Here is a 20,394-nt window from a genome sequence, read left to right as displayed (position 1 = left end):
GGTGCTAAGTTACACTGACTCCTAACCTACTCTACTTCTCTGCTAGCTCTAATATAGGTACCTTTATGTTGTGCACTGTTTTATGTAATCTACTAGTAGTTCTTTGTTTTAAAGTGTGTAGTTCAGAACTCTCTTTAAGGCTATTTGTCTGTTGATCTTCTGCCTATTCAGCAAATAACTCATTTTCTGATAGACCCGATCTGCAGCTCTTAAGAACTTGTGAGCCAGAGCAGTTTAGGTGTGCCTCACCTGAATTCAAGCTGCTGCCAAAAATCTGAACCTCAGGCAGGGCTCGTCTAACGCCTTCACTCGATCCACAACACCACTAACAACATTGTGTAAAATTCCCCAACAAGGGCTTAAGTGATAAACAAAGAAGTGCAGTGACCTCCAAAACATTATGCAAGCAAGTAGAAAATATGAGGATATTTCCAGGACCTCTCCATAGCAACCAGGAAAAAACCCTGCCTCGCCCTGAAGTCACTTTCACTGTTGTGCTACAAACTGAACCGTGAGGAGCTACATCATCAGCTCAATGTTTCCATTCACAGTCTGAAGCTGTTCCTGCAGTCTCCCCCAAACCGAGGAGAGGCACACCTGATGTAACTGGAGCTGTAAATCGTGGATCTGCCCAGCCACACGTGAGGCCTCCTCCTGAAGCTCGTCCCGGTCTCTCTTGGCCTGCTGAAGGCAGGTTGTTAACTTCCTGATGATTTCATTCTGCTCTTGAACCGTCATTTCCTACAGGCATCAGAAGAAGTGCACTTTTGAATTAAAATATTCTTAACATATTTTAACCATGTAAGTTTTCTTGAAGCAAAACCATCACAGAGTCTGTAGTTACATTTCAGTTTTAACCAACTTGCACCAAAGGAGTCTTTGTGTTAAAAGATGATGGCAGGCATGATGGAGGAGGAATCTTAAATTGATCTCAGAGATGACAAACCTAATCAAAAGTGATTTCAAAAACAAATTATGGGACACCAGCAATGAAATTGGTATTTTCACTTCCAAATTTGTAGCTTTTATTGATGTAAAAAGCAATCAAGATTTCAGAAAGGATATAGTGAATATTTAGTACCCCCTAAATTGTTTCCTATCTGCCAGCAATTCCCTTCAGTCATGTGAGAGGAAGCTAATGAGATGGGATACATTAATCCTATTTTATGTTAATCACATTTATCTTTTCAATTTATTCCTCACCAACCAGAAATGTCTTTGTTTCCCCAATCCTAGAATGGAAAAAAGAGCATATAGAGGGGAAAGTAATTAGTCTTAGAAATTATTTGGTAATATTTTACCTTTACACAGAACTGCTAGAGAAAGGGAATTCAAAGTATATTTTTTTAATGGTCTGGAAGAAGATGCTGCTTTTTGCACTACATGTGAGCAAGGTGAAGTACTTCTCACTAAAAAACAATACAGTTTTGAGTCTTGAGGCCTAAACATTTTTAGGATTAAACTGAAGTAGTATTACCCCACTGCCCAGTCCTGTGACACACACCTGAAGCTGCATGGAATCATGGTGCTGGGTGAGTTGCTCCTGCAGCTCATCCATCTGTACAGTGAGTCTTTCCACGGCTTCCTGCTTCTCCAGCAGTCTGCTCTCCAGCTCAGCTATCCTTGCCTGGCACATCTGAGCATCAGCCTGGCTGTACTCCACAGCAGGATTTATCCTATCTTTCTTCACAAAAGAAACAGAAATGCATTTATTCACTAAAAATACCATTTCCGGTTTGTGATTAGTCTGAAAACAAATTCAGCTTCAAGGTTAAGTCCTGGGCAAATCCTACAAGTAATTCAACACTAGAACTTTGTATCTAATAGAAACATTACATAGACAAAGTCCTTAATGCTTAAAAATTTCAAATTAAATATGATCATAGATAAGGCATTTTCATGATAGTTTAAGGTACAAAAGTGTTGTGATTCTATAGCACCAAATGGTGCATTTTGGCATGCACTGGGATTTAAATACCTCCAGTTGTGAGGATGGAAGCAGAAGACTACCAATTTAAACAAAGCTTTTACATCCATCTGACTGCAGAACAGTCCACCCAAAAGAGAAACAACAATGTAAAGCTCTTCAATTAAATTTGTGTGGTTTCTTAGGAGCAACATTGTTACAATTATCATGGAGGATACAGCATCTTGCATTTTATTTTGAGTACCTTTTGGTTGTATTGTATGAAACAATGAAAAATGAATCCATGTGTCCATTGGAAACATTATAAACATTCAAATTTCTCTGGGCAAAGTCTATGATTTTACAAAACCCAATTTCCTCAGCAACCAATTTTCATAGCCAGTACACACACACGCAGAGAACATGGCCTGTTTTATACCATAAAATAGTGAAATCACATCAGTTTTATCTTATTTGACAGCAATGTTCAATTAATCATTTTAGCAACCAATTACCACAGTCTTCTTTCAGCTCTATCCAGCACCTTTTACTACAGAGACATCCTTGCACACTTACTTCAGTTGCATCATCATTCAGTGGCTCCCAGCTAGACAAATCAGTGCTGCCCTGGTAAATAAACAAAACAACACTAAATCATAGTTATTTTAAAAAAGAATAAGGAAAAGCAGAATGACTTTGGAAGCACCTTAAGCATGAGCTAGAAAGACCTGAGTTGTGAGAAACTGACTTTATGCTAAATCCAGCTGGTCTTTCATGGTGAAATGAACTAAACTGCAAAACAAACAAACAAACTTAATGTCTACTTAAATTTAGGGGTAAGCCTCAACAATGACTCACTGCTTGATCCTCTGCTGTTGTAACTGGCAAATATTTGAGCCATCTTTAATCTGCTACTAAAAATCAGTAAGCTGACAGGAGACTATTTAACAAACATGCTAAAACCATTCAGGTAATCACAAAAGCAACACCTTTTCCTGACTCACAGATTTAACATAGCTTGATAGCTTGAGAGACGTTTCCCTCTCACTAAATTCACAACAAGACTGAGATGATTATTGCATTATTTGGAAAAGGCTGTCAACAGCTCTCCCTGCATTTTGAGCCTGCTTGAAGTAGTTCCCAGTGACTCCTGTCTCCCTGGAGGTACCCTCTCCAGGTAACCTAGAATCCCAGTTGCTTTACAAACCAGCTATTTTGAAAAAAGCTGCTTAACAGCAGTAAGTGATTTTTGTTTGTTTTAATTTAAGCTCACATGAATGTAGCATGGACACTGCAATGGCTGAGTGACAAAACACTGTTTTTCACAGTGCAGGCACTCGTGTGTAGCTTCATAAAAGCCTTTGCAATGCTAACATCATGTTGAAGATATCCTGAAAGCATCAGGGATATCCTCACAACAGAAAGCAGGATAACACACCCAAATTTTATCCCCCATCGCTGCAGGTTTGCAAACACACCAGTTTGATGTTATTGTGGTATGTTGTGAAAACACACCAACATCTGGAGAGATGCTTTTAGTGCTGAAGGCACCAGCTCCCCAAAATTCTTCCCACAGAGAACATTACTACCTTTAAATTTAGAGTCATACATACTGAGATACATCAGACACAAGCAGAGTGACGCCTTCAACAAATCTGTGGAAATACTACCTATGCTGGCTTTACAATGGCTACTAAGAGCTTGCTGGAATAAATCATACTTTTTCAGAAAACATTAAGCATATTTGAGCCAGCCAAGTGATACAAAACCAAATCACTGCTGTGCATCATAAGGTCCTGGCAGTTTTTAATCTGTGGGTCTCCCAACCCAGATCTGCCAAGGTCCACAGCCACATAACCCTAGGTCTGCCCAAAGAGAAGCCCACGGCAGTGAAAGGTGAAAGACTTCAGGAGGCTAACAGCTCCCTGGCAATACCAGCTGCCTAGGCCATACCATGGAGATGTCTCAGTCAGTAAATGAGATCCCTCTGTTAGAGAGTGAGCTGTGACAGGTGGCAATAACAGCACCTCACTTACCTCCCACGGGCAGCTAGCAGCCAGTGCCAGTGAGCAAACACTCCAAGGAGTACAAAAAACCACCTGCAATGCTTGGTACCTGCACACACGAGCGCAGCCAAGGCAAGAAATACTAAAATTTACCTGTGCCTCTGGCAGGCTGGTGTCTTCAGCCTGCCCCTCTACGTCCCTCCCAGCATGTCTGGCTGCTACTGGGTGCTCTTCCTTCGGAAGCTCATGCGTGTGGACAGCCGAGCCCTTCCTCTTCGCCGCCTTTTTCTGCGGCTGCGCGACGTCGCCCTTTGCTTTTCGCTGTCTGAAGTGAGCAAGCTGTTCAGGAAAGATTGCAAGAGGTACAGGGAGAGGTAAGCAAGGAAAAAGTAGCAGGACCACAAGATTAACACAGTCATGGGTGACAGAGCTCCTGCCTTGATAAAATATATACATCTGCAGAAAAACTGCTGTATCTGCCTACTTTCCACACATTCACAACACACTGGATAACTGTGCCATTAAGCAACACATCTCACACCAGCACTAAAGGCACATTTCCACACAAGAATCAAAGTTTTACTCAGTGAAGCTTTGTGTGTCAATGACAATCCCGAATTACAGCAAGACAAATTAGTAAAGGAACGAGTTGTCAATATACTAGAAGCATTAGGAAAAAATAAGAGTTGAGCAGTTTTTCTGCAAGAGCAGCAAAAACAAGAACCCCCTTGTCATGGTGCCAGAACCAGCACACCCCTACAAATACATCTAAACAGGTCCCAGCCAGCGTAAGCTGTGAGATGAGGATTCACTTCCGCTGATTTTAATGCTCCTTCCCTGCCACCCCCTTAAGAGAACACAGCAAAACTTCTTTGCCAGAAAGCAGTCTCCAGCACATAAATAGAAAATCAATTAAGCCAGGTCATTTTAATTTCTTCTGTTGAAGAATCAGATGCTCTACTTTATCAGGCTATCACAGCTCCACGAAACTCCAGGGACACGTAAAGAATGTCACTGACAATTTATTGCCCAACTCTCCCTAACACCCTAAACAGCTTAAAAAGGATTATTGTTATTTTCAACTCTAGTATTGTGTTTAGGCAGCATTTCCAAGTAACATCTCCCCCACAGCAGAAATCCAGACATCCTTCTCATAAGGAAAAGACTCCTTCAAGGTTAAAACCAGAGATTATCAAGTCCATTGTTATATCCTTGTGATGAGACAAAACAGGTAGTTAACTGATGACTGGATGTAAATACCACTGCCAAGTTCTACCTGCAGTACATAGGGAAATCCACAGCTTGACAGCTTGGTTTTCCTGTCCAACAGCCACCTTACAGAAAAATCTTGTCCCATTCTTCTCATTCAGTTTGAGAAAAGAATCTGGTTCAGTCCCCTCCCCTTACAGGAACTTCTACCTGACAGATTGACTACTCAACAGGTGCACAGTTACACATCTTCTACACCCAGCAGCCTGCTTAAAAGGTATATTTGCAGAAAGACATCAATTTCTTATCAGCTGATAAAGTCCCTACGTACAAAAACCTTATTTTTAAGATTACCTTCTGTAATTTCTACAGTTAGTGATACTGAAATGCAGATTAAATGAAGATGGCCAGACTTGTGTCTTTTGTAATAAGCAGATGAGAAAGGTGCAGTAAGACACAAATACCACCCTCTGAAACCAGGTGTCAACTCCAGAACTCGCTGATGGCAATGTATGTCTAAAATAGCTACAGCACTAATTAACCTGATAACGTGGGGAAACGGGGCAGGAGGAGACCTGCAGGAAAATGGAGAGCAGAGGAAACTGCTGAAGCAGGGAAAAAGGGAAAACAGGAGTAAAACAAGCAGAAGAGATGAACGGCAGAGAGAGTGGGCATTACAGAGAGCAGTTACTGATTCATGCAGGGACCCCAAATATCTCACATTAAAATACCAAGACTTGGCATGACCGAACACCTAAACAGTATAAATTTTTAAATGCACAGGTCAAAGAAAACAGAACTTATTCTGTCCCATTCACATGCACTAAACCTATAAAATCATAACATATACCATGCAAAAGTATCTAACTACACCAACATTTTATGGAACTACTGGACTTGGTGGAGTGGCTGGATTCAAACACACTCCAGATTTAGGGGAAAAGTTTATTTAGAGCAGTACTGGGTTTCCAAACCCTTTCATCAGCTACATAAAGTGTCATTGTAAGAGAATCTCAAATTCACAGCCAGCTCATCCAACACAAAGTAGTGAGTGTGAATGTGAAGAAAGCAAGACACAACTGCCTCTGCCTCATCACAGTGAGATCCCATCACGCCTGATTGATGATTTAAGCCTCCTGTTGCTTTCCAGAAGCACATGCAAAGGTGAAAGCTTCACTTTTAGCCAGATGTAGCTCTGCCACAGAAGCCCTGAGAGCACTGTCCTGCACAGCATCCCAAGCAGCAGCTGTAACACAAGAACACCCTTCTACAGGTACCAGTGCACTGCAACTCCATTTCACCAGCACCAGTCAGTTAAAAGTTGATGTATTACTTTATGTGCTTCAGAAATTAGTCCTAAAACCAACTCCCAGAGAAAATAGGACAGCGCAGAAAACCACAGCACCACCAAACAGAAACAGGTTGTTCAAATAAACATTAGTACAGCTCTTGGATACAGCAAACATAAGCAAAAAGTGCTCTTAGACAAAACCAAGAAATATTTCCTAGACTTCCCTCAAAATGATGAGGTGGGGAAACCTCCTGGAAAACCCGAACTCATTTTTCAGGTCCTAACTGTAAAATGGAGGCAGAGCAAAACTTCCCTCACCTGAGGTATGGCACAAAGAGCTCTGTAACTAAAGAAACAGGTGGCCAACATGCAGACTAATTAGCGTGAGGTAGGAAAAACAAGGAGAAAAAAGCAGCACTGAATAGTTAGGCTTGTTCTGTTTCTCCGTTGCTGCCCTGGCTATCAGTATTGCATTTGTTGGAAAGAGGAATCTGAGGTATCTGACACAGTCAGTACTCAGCTGCCAATTACAATCTCCAATAAATACAACAGTTGGCATTATCATTATTATTAGGTGATAACTTAAATGCATCTCAATAATGGAGTTCTTATTCCTATATGAAAAAGAATAATGCAAGCACTGGTTTGAAAAGGAGAACATTTACATCATATTTCTTTGCGCAGTCATTGCTTAGCAGACTAAAATCTAAGGGTGCTAAAGATGAGATAATTCATTTTCTGGAGGCTGGGGGTGAGGCAGAAAGGCCTCCCGAGTTCACACCTCAGCCTGAAGCAGTACCAAGCTGCATCACTGCAAAGGTTGTTGCAACAGAGGGCTCTCACACCCAGAGCACCCTCCCTGCGCCCCCACTGCTGGGAGCTGTGCAGGGCTGTGAGATGGTCCAGAACGGGCTCTGAGGGACACTGAACTGTGGGACACCTCTGTGTCACACCAGAGACAGCGTCACCTCGAGCTGCTCTGGGCTGCACCACTGCAAGGAGACCTGCACTTGCTCGTGCTCCTCGTCCCTTTAAAATGTGCTGTGCCCATGAGGAGGAGCACAAAGAAACTAGAAAAAAGAAAAGCAGAATAAAAAAGGGCAAGTGTCACCTGGGTGCTTTTTGGAAGTTCTCTGGTGCCCACAGTCTGCCAGCCAAGGAACAGATCTCTGACATTTTAATCAGCAGAGGAAGCACGACATCTATCTCTGCCTCTCTAAAACTCTTCCTCTCCTCCCAGCCTATGACACCATGCAGCAGCAACACTGATGGGGCCACTAATGAAGGGGTTTTTTAGGTTTTTTTTTTAAATGGGAAGAGAGAGATTTACCACACAGTATAAAAAATACTAAGTGCAACACAGGCTCTGCAGGTACAACTTGAAACGTAAGGCAAAGTGCCTGCTTTTTTTTTTTTTTTTTTATGGCAAACACCAGTTTTCCAACAGGTGGAACTAATAACTTATTCAAGCTAAATCTGTCACATTTTTCTAATCACAAACAGGTCCTGCGGCTGGAATTAATTTCTGTTAACAGAAATGTTAACACAGGTCGTGCCACACTAGGGTGATGTTTTAACCTTAAGAACTCCTGCTCTCAGAGGTCTCTCTCTTGAGCTAACGATGCAGCTGCTCTCCAGCAGAGGATTGAGCTCTCACAGCACACAGGGCTGGGAAGGCAGGCAGATGAGGAACTGCTGAGCAGGAGCAGCAGTGTGGAACCGCGGCAGCACCACGGAAGGCCAGGCCAGGGGTGCAGGAGCTGCACTGCCCATCACCAAGCTGCAGCTTCAGCACAGCTCCAGCGATAACCCTGCTCCCTTGGATTTCTCTTGCACAGCACTAGCGGGAAGCAGCTGAAACAAAACCACAGCAGACAGGCAGGACAGCTCCAAGCCACCTCTGAGCCTGCTAGCCAGATATCCAGACAGCTTCCCTGCAGAAAGGGCAGGACCTGGAAAGATCTGATGGGTCTGAACTTCCCAGGACCCCGTGAAGCCTCAGCTATCTCTGTCTAGCCATAACCCCCACTCCAATCCCACTAGAATGGTGAGAAGCAGAAACCTTTATTTAGCAGGGACAGCCAGAAGGGAAATATGACAAAACCAGCTCAGAACCCAGCAGAAATGCTGAATTAGAATGAAAGTAACCAGGCATTTCCAACCAGCTCCTTGAATATCGCTGCCAAAACAAAGCAGAAATTTTTATCTAACGGGGTTAGCTCACAAGCAGCGTTAAACACGTGGTTTCAGGTAATAATTACTTGGAGAATGTTACCTTTATATATCAGCCTCATCCTGTGAGCTCTACACAAGTCCCTAAACTACACGTGAAGACACCCAAATGTTCACAGCTTATGAAGTGTTTGCTACCAGAGTAACTGGAAACCAACAAACCGAGCCCAGCTCTCTGCGGACACACAGGCAAGCGAATGAGCCAGCAGAGGAATAAAACAACACCTGTTCTTTGAGACCCTCAACCGGGAATGCACTATTCCCACAAACACTGAACCCTAGGCAAAAACGGGAGACGGGAAGAAAAAAACCCAAAACAAACCAACGAAAACAGAGCCTGAGGGACCGTATAAGCACCGCTGCCAGCTGCTCGGTGTTCACCCGAGGGAATGTTTCTGTGCTTGTGTAGCGGGACGGGGCCCCGCAGGCAGAGGCACCGCCGGGCACGACTCTTCCTGCGGAGCCTGGCGCCAGGGCAGCCCCTCGGGGCACCGGGGACAGCCCCGAGCACAGGGGATCCCAGCTCCGCCGCACCCACCTCCGAGTGCAACACGGAACCCGCAACGGAGGGGAGAGACCCAGGGCGGGCTGAGGCGAAGCCGCCCCCCGGCCTGCCAGCCCCCTCAGCGCACCGAGACCGGGGCGGGCGCAGCCTCCGCCTGGCCGGGACCCTTCCCCTCACCTTCGCCCTGCCGGCCTCCAGCTTGCGCCTTCGCGCCTCCTCCTGCGCCTCCATGTGGCGGCCAGGGCGGTCCGTGCCCCCCGCGCCGTCAGGGCGGCGGTAGCGAAGCTCCGGTCATGGCCGCCCCGGGCCTCTCCCCGCCCGCCACCGCCGCGCCCGCCACACCGCGCGGGGCGGAGCTCTGCGCCCATTGGCCAGAGCTCCTGACGCGCCGCGGCCGCCGGCCAATGGCGACAGCTTTCCTCAGCCGGGCTCCGCCCATTCCCGCTAAATGGCTGCTGGGATAGCCCGGGCAAGACGGCGCGAGCCCCGACCCCGCCCCCTCAGCGGCAGCCACCAATGGGAGCGCCCCGCGCCATTTCAAAAGGGCCGCCGTCTCCGCCCAGCGCGGGAGACAGCCAATGGGGAGCGGGGACTTGAAAGTAGCCAATGGGGGCGTGGCTAGGGGCGGTCCATGGGGGGCTATGGGCGGTCCATGAGGGCGGGGCTAGGGGGGTCCATGGGGGCGTGGCTAGGGGCGGTCAGTGAGGGCGGGGCTAGAGGCAGCCAATGAAGGCGTGGCTAGAGGCAGCCAATGGAGGCACGTCTGGAGGCAGCCAATAGGGCACGGGGCAGGGTTAGTGGCTCCCTTCACGCCCTTTTCCTTATTAGTGAATTTTTAGCAAAGAAATAAATTAACGTTCATTGGTTCTAAGTTGCATGATTCTCTTCAGTAATCAGTATGCTGTCCTCTACTGCTTATTGATTTCTCGCTCTTCGGCGCTGATTTGGTCGTCATTCTTTAATCTCTCGATCATCATTTTTTTGGACATGGAGTCTCCAACTTTTCAGGCCTTAATCTCCTCTGGAGTCTTCTGGTTACTCCAACGTCCTTGAAGGGCCATAAATTTAAGATCCCAGATGTCCAATCTTCAACTCCCTTTTGCTCTGCTTATTGAACCTACAGAACTGGTGGCTTCTTTGTATTTTGAAATAATTAAATTATAAAAATACAGGCTTTAGTCAAATCTGTACCTCAGAGCAGTGTGCTGGATTGGAAACGTTAAAAGACCCATCTGCGTCACGGACTGAGTTAAGGGTAAGCTTTAGCCCCCTCATTTCTGGGGCACAGTATTTTTTTTGGCTTTCCTCTTCATGCATGATTTTACTCTCCTAAGGAAGAGTGGAAGTTTCAGTGAGCAAACCATGGTCATGATCTGATAGGGAAGATGTGTGCTAATGTCTTTACAAAAAATCCTGAGATTGTCCCCAGCCAATACCAGAAGACAAAGTCTGAATTATGAAATGTCCTAGTGAACACCTCCAAGGATCAAGCAACCACAACTTTTCTGGGCAACCAGTTCCAGGGCTTCACAGAGAAGAACTTTTTCCCTAATATCCAATCTAAACCGAATCTGTCAGTGGGAAGCCGCTGCCCCTTGTCCTGCCACTCCAGGCCCCTGTAAATAGCCTCTCTCCATCTTTCTTGTAGGCTCCCTTCAGAGACTGGAAGGCCACAGTTAGGTCACCCCAAAGTTTCTCTTGTTCAGGCTGGTCAATCCCAATTCTCTCAGGTTTCCTCGCAGCAGAGCTGCTCCACCCCTCTTATTGTCTTGGTTATTATCATAATATCTTTTAAAATTATTTTTAGGACTCACAGAAATTAAAATTAAGGGTATAAAATATCAAAATCAACAAAAGACATCAAAGAAATGCAATACTGGAATGGACCTCATCACGTTATCTAATCCCTAGCTGAGGAGTCCTACAACAGTCCTACAATATTCAACACATTTGGTTTTTTAATTGTTCATAAACAACTTCCGTGAAAGTTTTTTGTTTGACAGCTGCTCCATCATTTCCCTTAGTGGCTAATGAAGATTTCTTTTCCTGTTGTTATCAGGTTTTCTCTTCCTCATTAAGCCAAATGCTCGTGTTTTCCAGACATAACCCCCCCACCCCACCCCGTTCTTTCATTGTATCCTCTCATTTATTTAAAAAAATGCTGGCCTGTCCTCCTTTCACCATCTACTGACTAATTAAACAAAACCAGTTCTTTAAAGTCTTCCTTAGAACCTATGTTTTGTAAATGCACCCTGTTTATTTTTTTTCCTGGACTTTCTTTCCCTCTTAAACAACCACGTCTAAAAATAGGCACAGTGTCCAAATTCTGCCTTCAGCGCTGCTAAATAGAGCAGAATAATTATGTCCTGGGAGGTTCATGTAACACACCTGTTATTCCTTTGTAGGATTAAAATTGTCTGGTTTTGCTCTTTTTAATCCTCATTCTCAAGTGTGATTCCTTGTTTAGGATTCAGTGTAGCCACAGATCCCTTTGAGCATGATCTTGTATGTGGCTGGCACATTCCTGGCACCCCATTAATTAGCAGGTTGTAAGATGTCCCAAGAGTAGGGATCACACTGTGATCAAGGCATCCATAAGTGTGGGGAAAAAGAGATCCTTTAGCAGGTTTGCTGGAAGGAAAGCTTTTTTGTTTGGGTTGGGTTGTGGTTTTTTTTTTTTTGTTTGTTTGTTGTTTTTTTTTTTTTTTTTCTTTTTTTTTTTCTTTTTTTTTTTTTTTTTTTTTTTGCCTAGTATTGGATTTCCTCTGGTATACCTGTCACAAATTTCTCTTCATTTCCTCTTGAGTAAATTCAGTTGCTTGACACTGGTGCTGTGCTTTATATGGGATAGTTATACCTGGTTCTTTCTGTCAAACTTTCTTGTAACCCTCTATTCATACTGCAATGAATGCTCTAGAAATTTATTTTTTAGGGCACTGTACTAAACCAGTTGATGGTAAAATAATCAGCTCAATATTCACCAGCAATCAAAAAGGGGTAGGGTTTTTTCCCAGCACAGACGCAAACTAGAGTTATGCTGTTTACAGGCATGACTAGGCTTATGCTTTAGGTTAAGATAACTAGGAAACTCCTTGTCAAAGACTGGTGCAACTGCTCAGATGAAGGGGTCAAAGACGTTAGAGAAAAATCTTGTTGAGGTTTTAAAGTGCAGAAATGGACTCAGAGTTGTCTCCCAGGAGAACTGGTGGCAGGTGAGAGGATTTTCTGTTCTGGCCTGTCACTGCTGCCGTTCACCATAGAGCCCTGCCAGAGGAAGCTGAGCCCCAGCTCTGACACAGAACAGCTGTTTGAGGGATCCCTGCACCTCAGTCTCCCTAACTTCTCCAGTGACCTCCAGCCTGTGTGTTTTTAGGGATAGGCTGTGTGGGTCATAGCTGAGGATCTGTACTGCTCTCACACAGCTTGGGAACATCTCTGAGCTGCTCCAGCTGCCAGCAGTGGCTCTGCTGCAGTTTTGCTGTGGCCTTCGAGAGAGGGAGGGGTTTTAATTTGTCTCTCCTGGGAGCAGAACTGGGCTTAAAATATGATACTGAGAAGGAGTGTCTGTCACTTGGCTTTTTTCTCTTGCCTTGGTGTTCATTTTATGGATGTCACTGATAAACGTTACCCTATTTTTATGCTGGTAGGACTTTGGTGGGAGAGGGAGACATTCCACGGGGTTTTTTGGGAGATGGTATCCAAAAGGATATTACATCTTTATACTTGAACTTACCCAGGGGTGAGTTCCAGCTATGCTCCCTCCTTTTTTTAGTTACTGTGTGTTAGTAACAACTCATGTAAAGGGCTGTGCAAAAGTGTGCAGCCCCATCCCTTATAGTGGGATAAACAGGTACCAATCAGCAAGATCATAATCTGACTGCTGGCACTGGGCTTGTTTCAAAGGACCATTGGCTTCTGTTTGTTTTTTTCTTGTGCATTAATGTGCTAGGCATTTGCCTTACCAAAGGCACACAAACTTCTGTGCCTGGAGATTAAATTGTTTATGTTACATATTGACACTATAAACTTAGCAGCCAGGTTACAGGCACAAACTTCTGAGCTAATGAGAAGGCTCTAGCAACACAGAGGCCAGGCCTAGTGCTGCTGCCAGGGGAAGGATAGCAACCACTAGGACAGACAAATAAATATCCATTCTCAGCTGCCTTCCTGTGAGCATCACAACCTGCAGCACAAAAGTATGTTGAGAGAAATGGCAGGAAAAGCTGTGCCTGTGACGTTGTGAATGCCTGTACTCATTCTCACCTGGGAGTGAAACTGAAGCTTTTATCTGCTTCTCTCAATTTCTACTCATCCTGTATTGTTGTTTTTTTTAATAATGGAATTACTCTGTGAAGATTGTGGAGGGAAAAAAATAGCACCGAAAGCCTATCTGCCTCTGTTTAGCTTTTTGACCTGTTTTTGCCTGCCTACTGTTCCAGGAGATAATGGCAGATCCTTCAGTGGTGGATCACCTGACACGACTGAAACTCAAACTCCTAGAAAAGGTAAGGGAATAATTCTGCAGTGGTCACCTTTGCTCTGCTTTTTGCTCTTGCATGTTTAAGCATTAACACTGTATTTTAAAATAGTATAACTCTACTGAGATAAGCTGAGGAGCGGTACTACTTACTGTTACTTTTGAAAATAACATTGTGCAAGTTTACCTGGACCTACAGTAAATTAAATTGACTTTGATTTTATGGGAGATGTCACCAGTTAGCTCAAAGCCAGTTTGAGCAGGGACAGGCAAAGTTTAGGAGTAAATCTTGGGTAAAGAGAATCTCAGGTTGTTTTAAGGCAATTTCATGTCTGCTTTCACTTAAGATGTGTTGCCTGGTCATACCTTTGCTGAATTAAGAGTCCAGATCTTGGACTATCAGGCACGCCCAAATTGAACATTATCAAGTTCTTCATATGATGCAGCTATCTGCCCTGCAAAATAAATTATATATACATCTCCTGATTTGTCATGCTATCAATTTTAAGGTCTGGAGTAGCCTGGAGAGTTGGAAGCATGGCTATTCTTTACTGTAACTAGATTTGTAACAAGACATTTCATACTTCTTTAAGAACCATCATTTTTCTCCACTTCTGCTCTATTTCCTCCCTCCCAAACCTGTGCCATAGGCTTGGAAATCCTTGTGAGCTTTTCTGCCTGACTTATAACCAGCTCTGGTTATGGTTCTGCCAACAGAGACTAGAAAATGAACAGGAGAACCTAGAGAAGATGGAGTTGTCTCTCCCAGCTGCACGTAAGAGAAGCGTTTGTTCTAATTATGGGCATATTTTGGAAAGGGCTTGCCTGTGTTCTCAGGCATGAGTTCCTGAGGAGGTGATCCCCTCTCCTCCCTGACAGCTGTGAGCTAACTGCTTTTCACCTTTTGAATTTCTTCAGCTATTTATTTCCTGACCAAGGGAAGTGAATGACCAGCTGAGCACTAACATGGGATGACTTCCTGTCCAGGAAGCAGAGTGATATTTCTAGATTGTACTGTGGGCTCCTATTCATTGATCTGAAGATTCCAAATAGTTGGAATCTTCTAATGTTGTGGCAAATTTTTTTTAAAAAATCCCCTATAACAACTTACAGTTTCAAAATCTGAAATGGTGCTTTCCAGAGCAGACGCCAGGCATGGCTCCAAAGTATCTGAAAACATTCTGGCTTGTCTTCATTTCAAGAGAGTGCAAAACCAACTATGTGTGGGATGAACTGAAAAGGAAGTTGATTCAGAACAAAACAGAAAAGTTGACATTCAAACCAGAGTTTGTTTGAGCTGTTACAACAGACAGTCATCCTCTGCATGCACAGGGTACATCTAGAGACTTTCAGGCTGAAAGTGATTCCTAAACCAGGAGGTTAAAAGGGGGCTTTAGAGAGCAATCTAAAGAGTTTATTTTCAGAGTTGTTTTGCCTTTGTAAAGCTGCTGAACAGCTGTGACTGCACATGGCATAAAGTCATTATCCATACGTGTATTTGACAAGAAAAGTAGCCCAAGCCTTTTGTGGAAGAACTCAAGCTGTAAAAGCAGAGCGACGTGGAGCTCCCAGGCAGGTGCAAAGGAGAGCCCCTTTATGGCAAAAACCAGGCCTTTGAAAGCATTTAGGCCTTTACCAGTTACACATTTTTAAATCATAACAAACATCGTTCAACCAACCACCATACACCACGATGTGAACATCTAATAGTTATATAACTTGTTTTTCTACCTGTAATTCAGCTGAGTCACTTTCCCATAGTCCTCCTCTACTTAGCCAAAGTAACAGACCTGAGCCATGATTTTACAAGGGTAACAAGGTCCTTATTTTATAAGGTTTAACCTATATGCAACATCAAGCTATCTAGAAACACATTTTCCACATTAATATCCTAACCCAGCTCTTTGTGATCCTTTGAGAAGATAATGGACTTTTCCTCTTCCAGGGAGCAGGCCTCAGGACACGCTCCGGAGTGCCCTGAGGCAAAGGAAAGATCTGCTGCAGGAGCTTAGGGTAAGAGCCCTGTCTGGCCAGAAATAAACACGCAGGGCCCAGCACCCTGCACAGCCACTGCCGGGGTGGAGTCAGTGTCCTCCTGCCCTTTGCCTCTGGGGCTGGCGGGGTTCAGGGCTGTGCTGCTGTGTGCTGTGAGGGCTGATCAGGGAGAGCAGCCTGGCCTCCCTCCACAGCTGCACGGCCTGCACCCGCTCCAGCACTACAGAGGGATGATCCTGCTTGTACTGAGCTGCTGTGTCAGAAACCTCCTGTGCCAAAAGGCAAAGAAGGGATTTTTAGCGATGCCCAAGTAGGGACCATATTAATTATCATTTATTCCGTGTGTGTGGAGGATACCAACGATTAATGAAATGTTTTCCCAGATTTTTGGCAGCTTGTTCTGCACGTTTTTTTTCCCAATTCTTGTTGCTTATGCTTCAAGATCTGTGGGAAGGGAAACCTTCTTTATACAGTGCCCTTGCTGCAGGTGTCAGGCTAATCCCACGTAGTCCAGAGGGCATAGCCATACTGTCTGCCTTGCTGTGAGTAGATTTTCTTTAAGAAAACACTTGACTTTGCAGGAGCAGCGCCTTCTGGAAGAGCTTTCACAGCCACCTGCACCAGCTGGAGGACACTGCCATGACCACAGAGCTGCCCTCCCACAGGTCTACGAGATCCCTTTTCCAGCTTCCCAAGCGGAGCCACCAAGGATTATCCAGCAGACAGTAAGGATTGCCTCCTAGAGAACACCACGAGCACCGTGCCAGGCTGAGCTGACACTCATTTGGGAGCTCTTTGGAATTGCCCATCCCACAAAAAGGGAAGATATGCCTCTTGCTCTCCTTGCTCCCTGCAGCAAAACCTAAGGGGAAGTAATCTTGCAAATAAGGCCCAGAATTACCAGTGGGAATGGTTTACCTTTGGAACAAGATGGCAAAAGGAGTGGCAGGGCTGCCCACACTCCAGCCTGGCCATCCAGCCACTTCCTAATGCACATCACTGTCAGCTCATACAGCCCACAACCCCAGCAGCCTCTCCACGAGAATCCCAGAGTTTTCCTGAAGCCTAGGCAGATGACAGCTGTTCCCACAGATGGGGGAGCTGGCCAAAACCAACCCTGACTTCTCCATTTCCCTTCCTGTTCCAGATGCCAGCTCAGCCTGCCACCATCATCCAGCAGTTGCCTCAGCCATCCCCTGTGATCACACAGATTCCCCCAGCCCCGACCTTTGCAGCCCCCCGCTCTGGGAGCATTAAGGAAGGTAACAAACTCTCCATGCAGCAGCCAGCTCCTGTCACCAGGCCTGGGGAGGGCAGGGCAGGTACCACAGCAAGGGCAAGGGGACAGGGATGGTGTTCAGGCTCGTTAGTGACGCGCTGATTAACGAGCTGGTGGAGCGTTGGGAGTTGCACTCTTGTAAGGGGGGTGGGTACCAGGCATGAGAGGCATTCAGGCAAACTCTTACCACTAAAACTAAAGAAAAAGGAACTGCAAATTCAAGGGAAGATTGGGAAAGCACAACAGCTCAGCTCGTGGCACTGAGTAATATTAACAAAGTCAAACTCATGCACATGGATGACTCCAGAATTAGCAAACAGGCTTCTAAAATCTAGTTTTATTATTTTGTTCCTTCCTAACCTGCTGTTCAATCTCCTCAGGCTTTTATTTGTACCCTGTGTTTGGAAACAAGACAGAACATCTGATTGTTGTTCTAAATATAGTGCAATGCCAATAAAAGAGTTTGTTTCTAAACATAGGTGGGTGCTACTGTGAAATAACACATGAACTAAAACCTGGGACAATTTCCCAGGCTCAGCCTTCAGCCAAAGGTTCATCTCACACAGGAATCCTCAGCCATGAAACTGCAGTATTTCTCAGCTCATACTTCATCTAACTGTCTGGATTTTTGAATCAGTTTATTTCCATAACTAAAATAGTCCAAATCCACTCATGACTTCTCTCAAGCTGCTACGTGTAAACTACTTTTTGTATGACCAGTAAAAGGGAAAATGAGAGGTGTCCTCATTATTTTTCTTCTTTTTTTTTCACCTCTCCCTCTTCACTTCTCCCCAGGTGAATTAGTTACACTGCACAAGTCCTTTGGATCCCAGGGATCATGTAAGGAGGTTTGATGTGCATGAAATGACAGGCTGGGGGTTGGAGTTGATGATGTTAAAGGTCTTTTCTGACCTTTACAATTCTATGAGTCAGTGGACTCTCAAGGTGGTACTGCAATATCACATAAATTTGAGGAGACCTCACACGTGGAGAGCATGACCCGGGGCTGAAGCAGTGGGGAGCACAGCCAGGAGCCTGTGCATGCTGCAGTGAGGGAAAGCTGCAGCTCAGCTCCTCTCCATCCTGCCATTCAGCACAGCCAGGGCTGTGGGCTTGCAAGGCGAGCAACAGACAAGATACTCAGCAGCAGCTTTCTTGTAGAGGAGAGGAGGAACAGGAAAGCTGGTGCGAACAATCCCATTCACAGACATTAACTTTGCAATGTCTGGGGAAATAACGTCAGTATTCTTCCTGTGCCCCCTTTAAGCTGCTTTGCCTTTGTGGCAGTGACCAGTCTGCATGCTGGAGGACACTCCTCACCATGAGGCCTCTCTGCTTGCCAGTGGCAGGTAAAGCTCTTACCCTTTGCTTCTCTCCCCAGACATGGTAGAGATGATGCTGATGCAGAATGCTCAGATGCACCAGGTCATGATGCAGAACATGATGCTGAAGGCTCTGCCCCCGACGGCGCTGGCACAGCTCGGAGGAGGCAGCTCTGCCCTGCTGCAGCACCCACAGCAGGTAATACCAGCCTGAAGGGCATCCCTGCCCACATCATCTCCCTGGGAGGGCACAAGGCCTGGACAACACACACAAAGAGCTGGAAGACCAGAGGACTGGAGGAAAGGTGGCAGAGAAAGACCATGCCCTGATGCCCGCCTTCCTCTCCAGGCCATCCTGTCATTCTGCATTTCCCTGACCTTGACTAATGGAATAAATTGGAGGGAGGGGGGTCTGAGTGAAATCTGAGGTCACTATGTGTTCTTGGGCCTTCTGTGCTGGAACCTATACACTCCTCTCCAGACACATCCCAAAGGTTTTCCTTTCCAAGGGGTGGCTGAGTGGAACGCTGGCCCCTCGGCTGGGGACGCCCCTGCTGCGATGGCACAGGTCTCTGCAGCCACCCTTTGTCTGTCTCCACCAAGGACTTTCAGCCTGCTGCTCCCCTGGCCCTGAAGGCAGACAGGCCCAGGCCTCCTGTGGTGCACCACCACCACCATTACCCTCCCCCAGGGGTGTTCCCAGTGCCCCCCAGCAGCCTCCTGCCCACGGCCGCGGCGCAGCACTGGGACGGCAGCTCTGCCCAGCCCGGGTAAGTCAGCAGGCAGCTGGGACCTGCCCTTGCAGCCCTTCCTCCCTGCCCAGGTGGGGAGGGTGTGGAATGGACACGGGGATCTGGCAGAGATGAGCATCACACAGATCCCCACCCTGCCGTGCTGCACTGCTCTGCCTTGCAGGGGCTCACCCCACCTCTGGTCTCCCTGCACACCCAGCAGCATCTGCTAAATAAGGTGGGGAGATGGGGAAGAGTTTTACATGCAGGCTAAGGTTCCCAGCAGGATTCATGTTCTCAGAGCACTGCTGGGGCATTGGCTAATCAGAAATTCCTGGGGAAATAAAACCCCAAACGACCAGCTAAGAAAAATGGTACAATGGGAGGGGAGTATCAGAAATAATGCTGAGCCTTTGCCATAAGCTTGCAGATGAGGGGGGTGGGTTTTGAGTGTAAAAATAGATTAACTTCTCCCCAGGATGCTCCCAGATCCACAGAGCCCCTGTGCCCTGTGCAGAGATCACAGCCAGCCCCTCCAGGGCTCACGTGCCTTGTGCCTTCCTCTGAGCCTGTCCTGCTTGGCTTCCTAGGTGCTAGGAACTTCTTACATGCCAAGGCTGGCCAAGAAATGCACCTTGCTGGAGCATAGAAGGGGGGGTGACATGGGGACACACTGTGAGAACTCAGCTTTATTTCTGTGCCATGGCTCTTTGAGAGCCTTAGTGAACAGAACAGGATGGAGGCAGCTGCAGCCTTGGGCACGGGTGACCTGCTGGCAGGGATATCTGTACAGCCCTCTTTAGCAGAGGATTTGAATTCCTGAACAGATTATTTAGCTAATGGGATTACAAGGGATGAACATTTCTACCTATTTCCCCTTGACACGGGTTTGTAATCTGAACCAGTAAAGAACTCCTGGCTGCTGTCAGGATCAGTGCAATTCACTGTTTGCAGAAATCAGTAGCTCTTGCCATGGCCTTTGAATTATGTTCTTCCTCTTCCTCAGCTGCCTTCCACCACAAGGTATGAGACCAAAGACATCTTTTTGCAGCTGCAGCACTACTGGCTGTTATCAAACACAATAACCCCACTTTTCTTGTTGCAGGTGGCCCATGTACTGATAGTACAGGATCCTCTGCAAGTGGACCATAGCCTTTCTAAAAACAATAAAATCCTGATGTTCTTCCTCAGCCATTGGCATGTCTTTTTTTCAGCAACATAAATCAAGCACATTTCCCTCCTTTGCCTTTCCCACTAATTTTCAGGGCGCAGGCTTTAATCCATGCCCATGTTATCCTGCTCTTTTTAGTTTTATTTACAACTTCTTAAAAGGCTCACTCACAGTTTTTATGAGGCAACATTTTTCATGCTCTCAGCAGCCTGGTTTTGCTCAATATAGAAAGATAAACAATGATTTTTAACACTTTCTCAATATCTTCCC

General features: G+C 45.7%; 2 protein-coding genes across 11 annotated transcripts in view; one reads left to right on the top strand and one right to left on the bottom strand.

Annotated features, from left to right (window-relative positions):
* The window catches only part of PCNT (pericentrin), a 71,660-nt gene extending 62,181 nt beyond the window's left edge, over positions 1 to 9,479 (bottom strand). For all 8 annotated transcript variants that reach the window (XM_063400181.1, XM_063400182.1, XM_063400183.1 and 5 more), the window contains exons 1-5: positions 9,327 to 9,479; positions 4,066 to 4,251; positions 2,483 to 2,533; positions 1,505 to 1,684; positions 598 to 741 (exon numbers count right to left, since the gene is read on the bottom strand). In XM_063400181.1, coding sequence (XP_063256251.1) covers positions 598 to 741; positions 1,505 to 1,684; positions 2,483 to 2,533; positions 4,066 to 4,251; positions 9,327 to 9,380 — 615 coding nt within the window. In that variant the 5' untranslated portion in view covers positions 9,381 to 9,479. The remainder of the gene's footprint in view (positions 1 to 597; positions 742 to 1,504; positions 1,685 to 2,482; positions 2,534 to 4,065; positions 4,252 to 9,326) is intronic.
* A 3,715-nt stretch (positions 9,480 to 13,194) lies between these two features.
* C6H21orf58 (chromosome 6 C21orf58 homolog) lies at positions 13,195 to 20,143 on the top strand. Of its 3 annotated transcripts, none has more exons than XM_063400179.1 (9): positions 13,195 to 13,345; positions 13,589 to 13,654; positions 14,344 to 14,401; positions 15,572 to 15,639; positions 16,203 to 16,346; positions 16,769 to 16,883; positions 18,282 to 18,421; positions 18,826 to 18,992; positions 20,059 to 20,143. In XM_063400179.1, exons 2-9 carry the CDS (start codon positions 13,595 to 13,597, stop codon positions 20,072 to 20,074), a joined length of 768 nt encoding a protein of 255 aa, XP_063256249.1. In that variant the 5' UTR covers positions 13,195 to 13,345; positions 13,589 to 13,594; the 3' UTR covers positions 20,075 to 20,143. The 3 variants fall into 3 exon arrangements, 2 of the variants coding, with proteins under 2 accessions (XP_063256249.1, XP_063256250.1); XR_010080733.1 differs by having other exon boundaries at positions 13,196 to 13,345; positions 18,826 to 19,976; XM_063400180.1 differs by having other exon boundaries at positions 13,266 to 13,345; positions 14,277 to 14,401.
* The last annotated feature ends 251 nt before the right edge of the window (positions 20,144 to 20,394 follow it).

The sequence above is a fragment of the Prinia subflava genome, chromosome 6 (assembly GCF_021018805.1).
Source record: "Prinia subflava isolate CZ2003 ecotype Zambia chromosome 6, Cam_Psub_1.2, whole genome shotgun sequence".
In the NCBI taxonomy this organism is placed as follows: Eukaryota; Metazoa; Chordata; class Aves; order Passeriformes; family Cisticolidae; genus Prinia; species Prinia subflava.
This window is presented reverse-complemented; position numbering and strand designations above follow the sequence as displayed.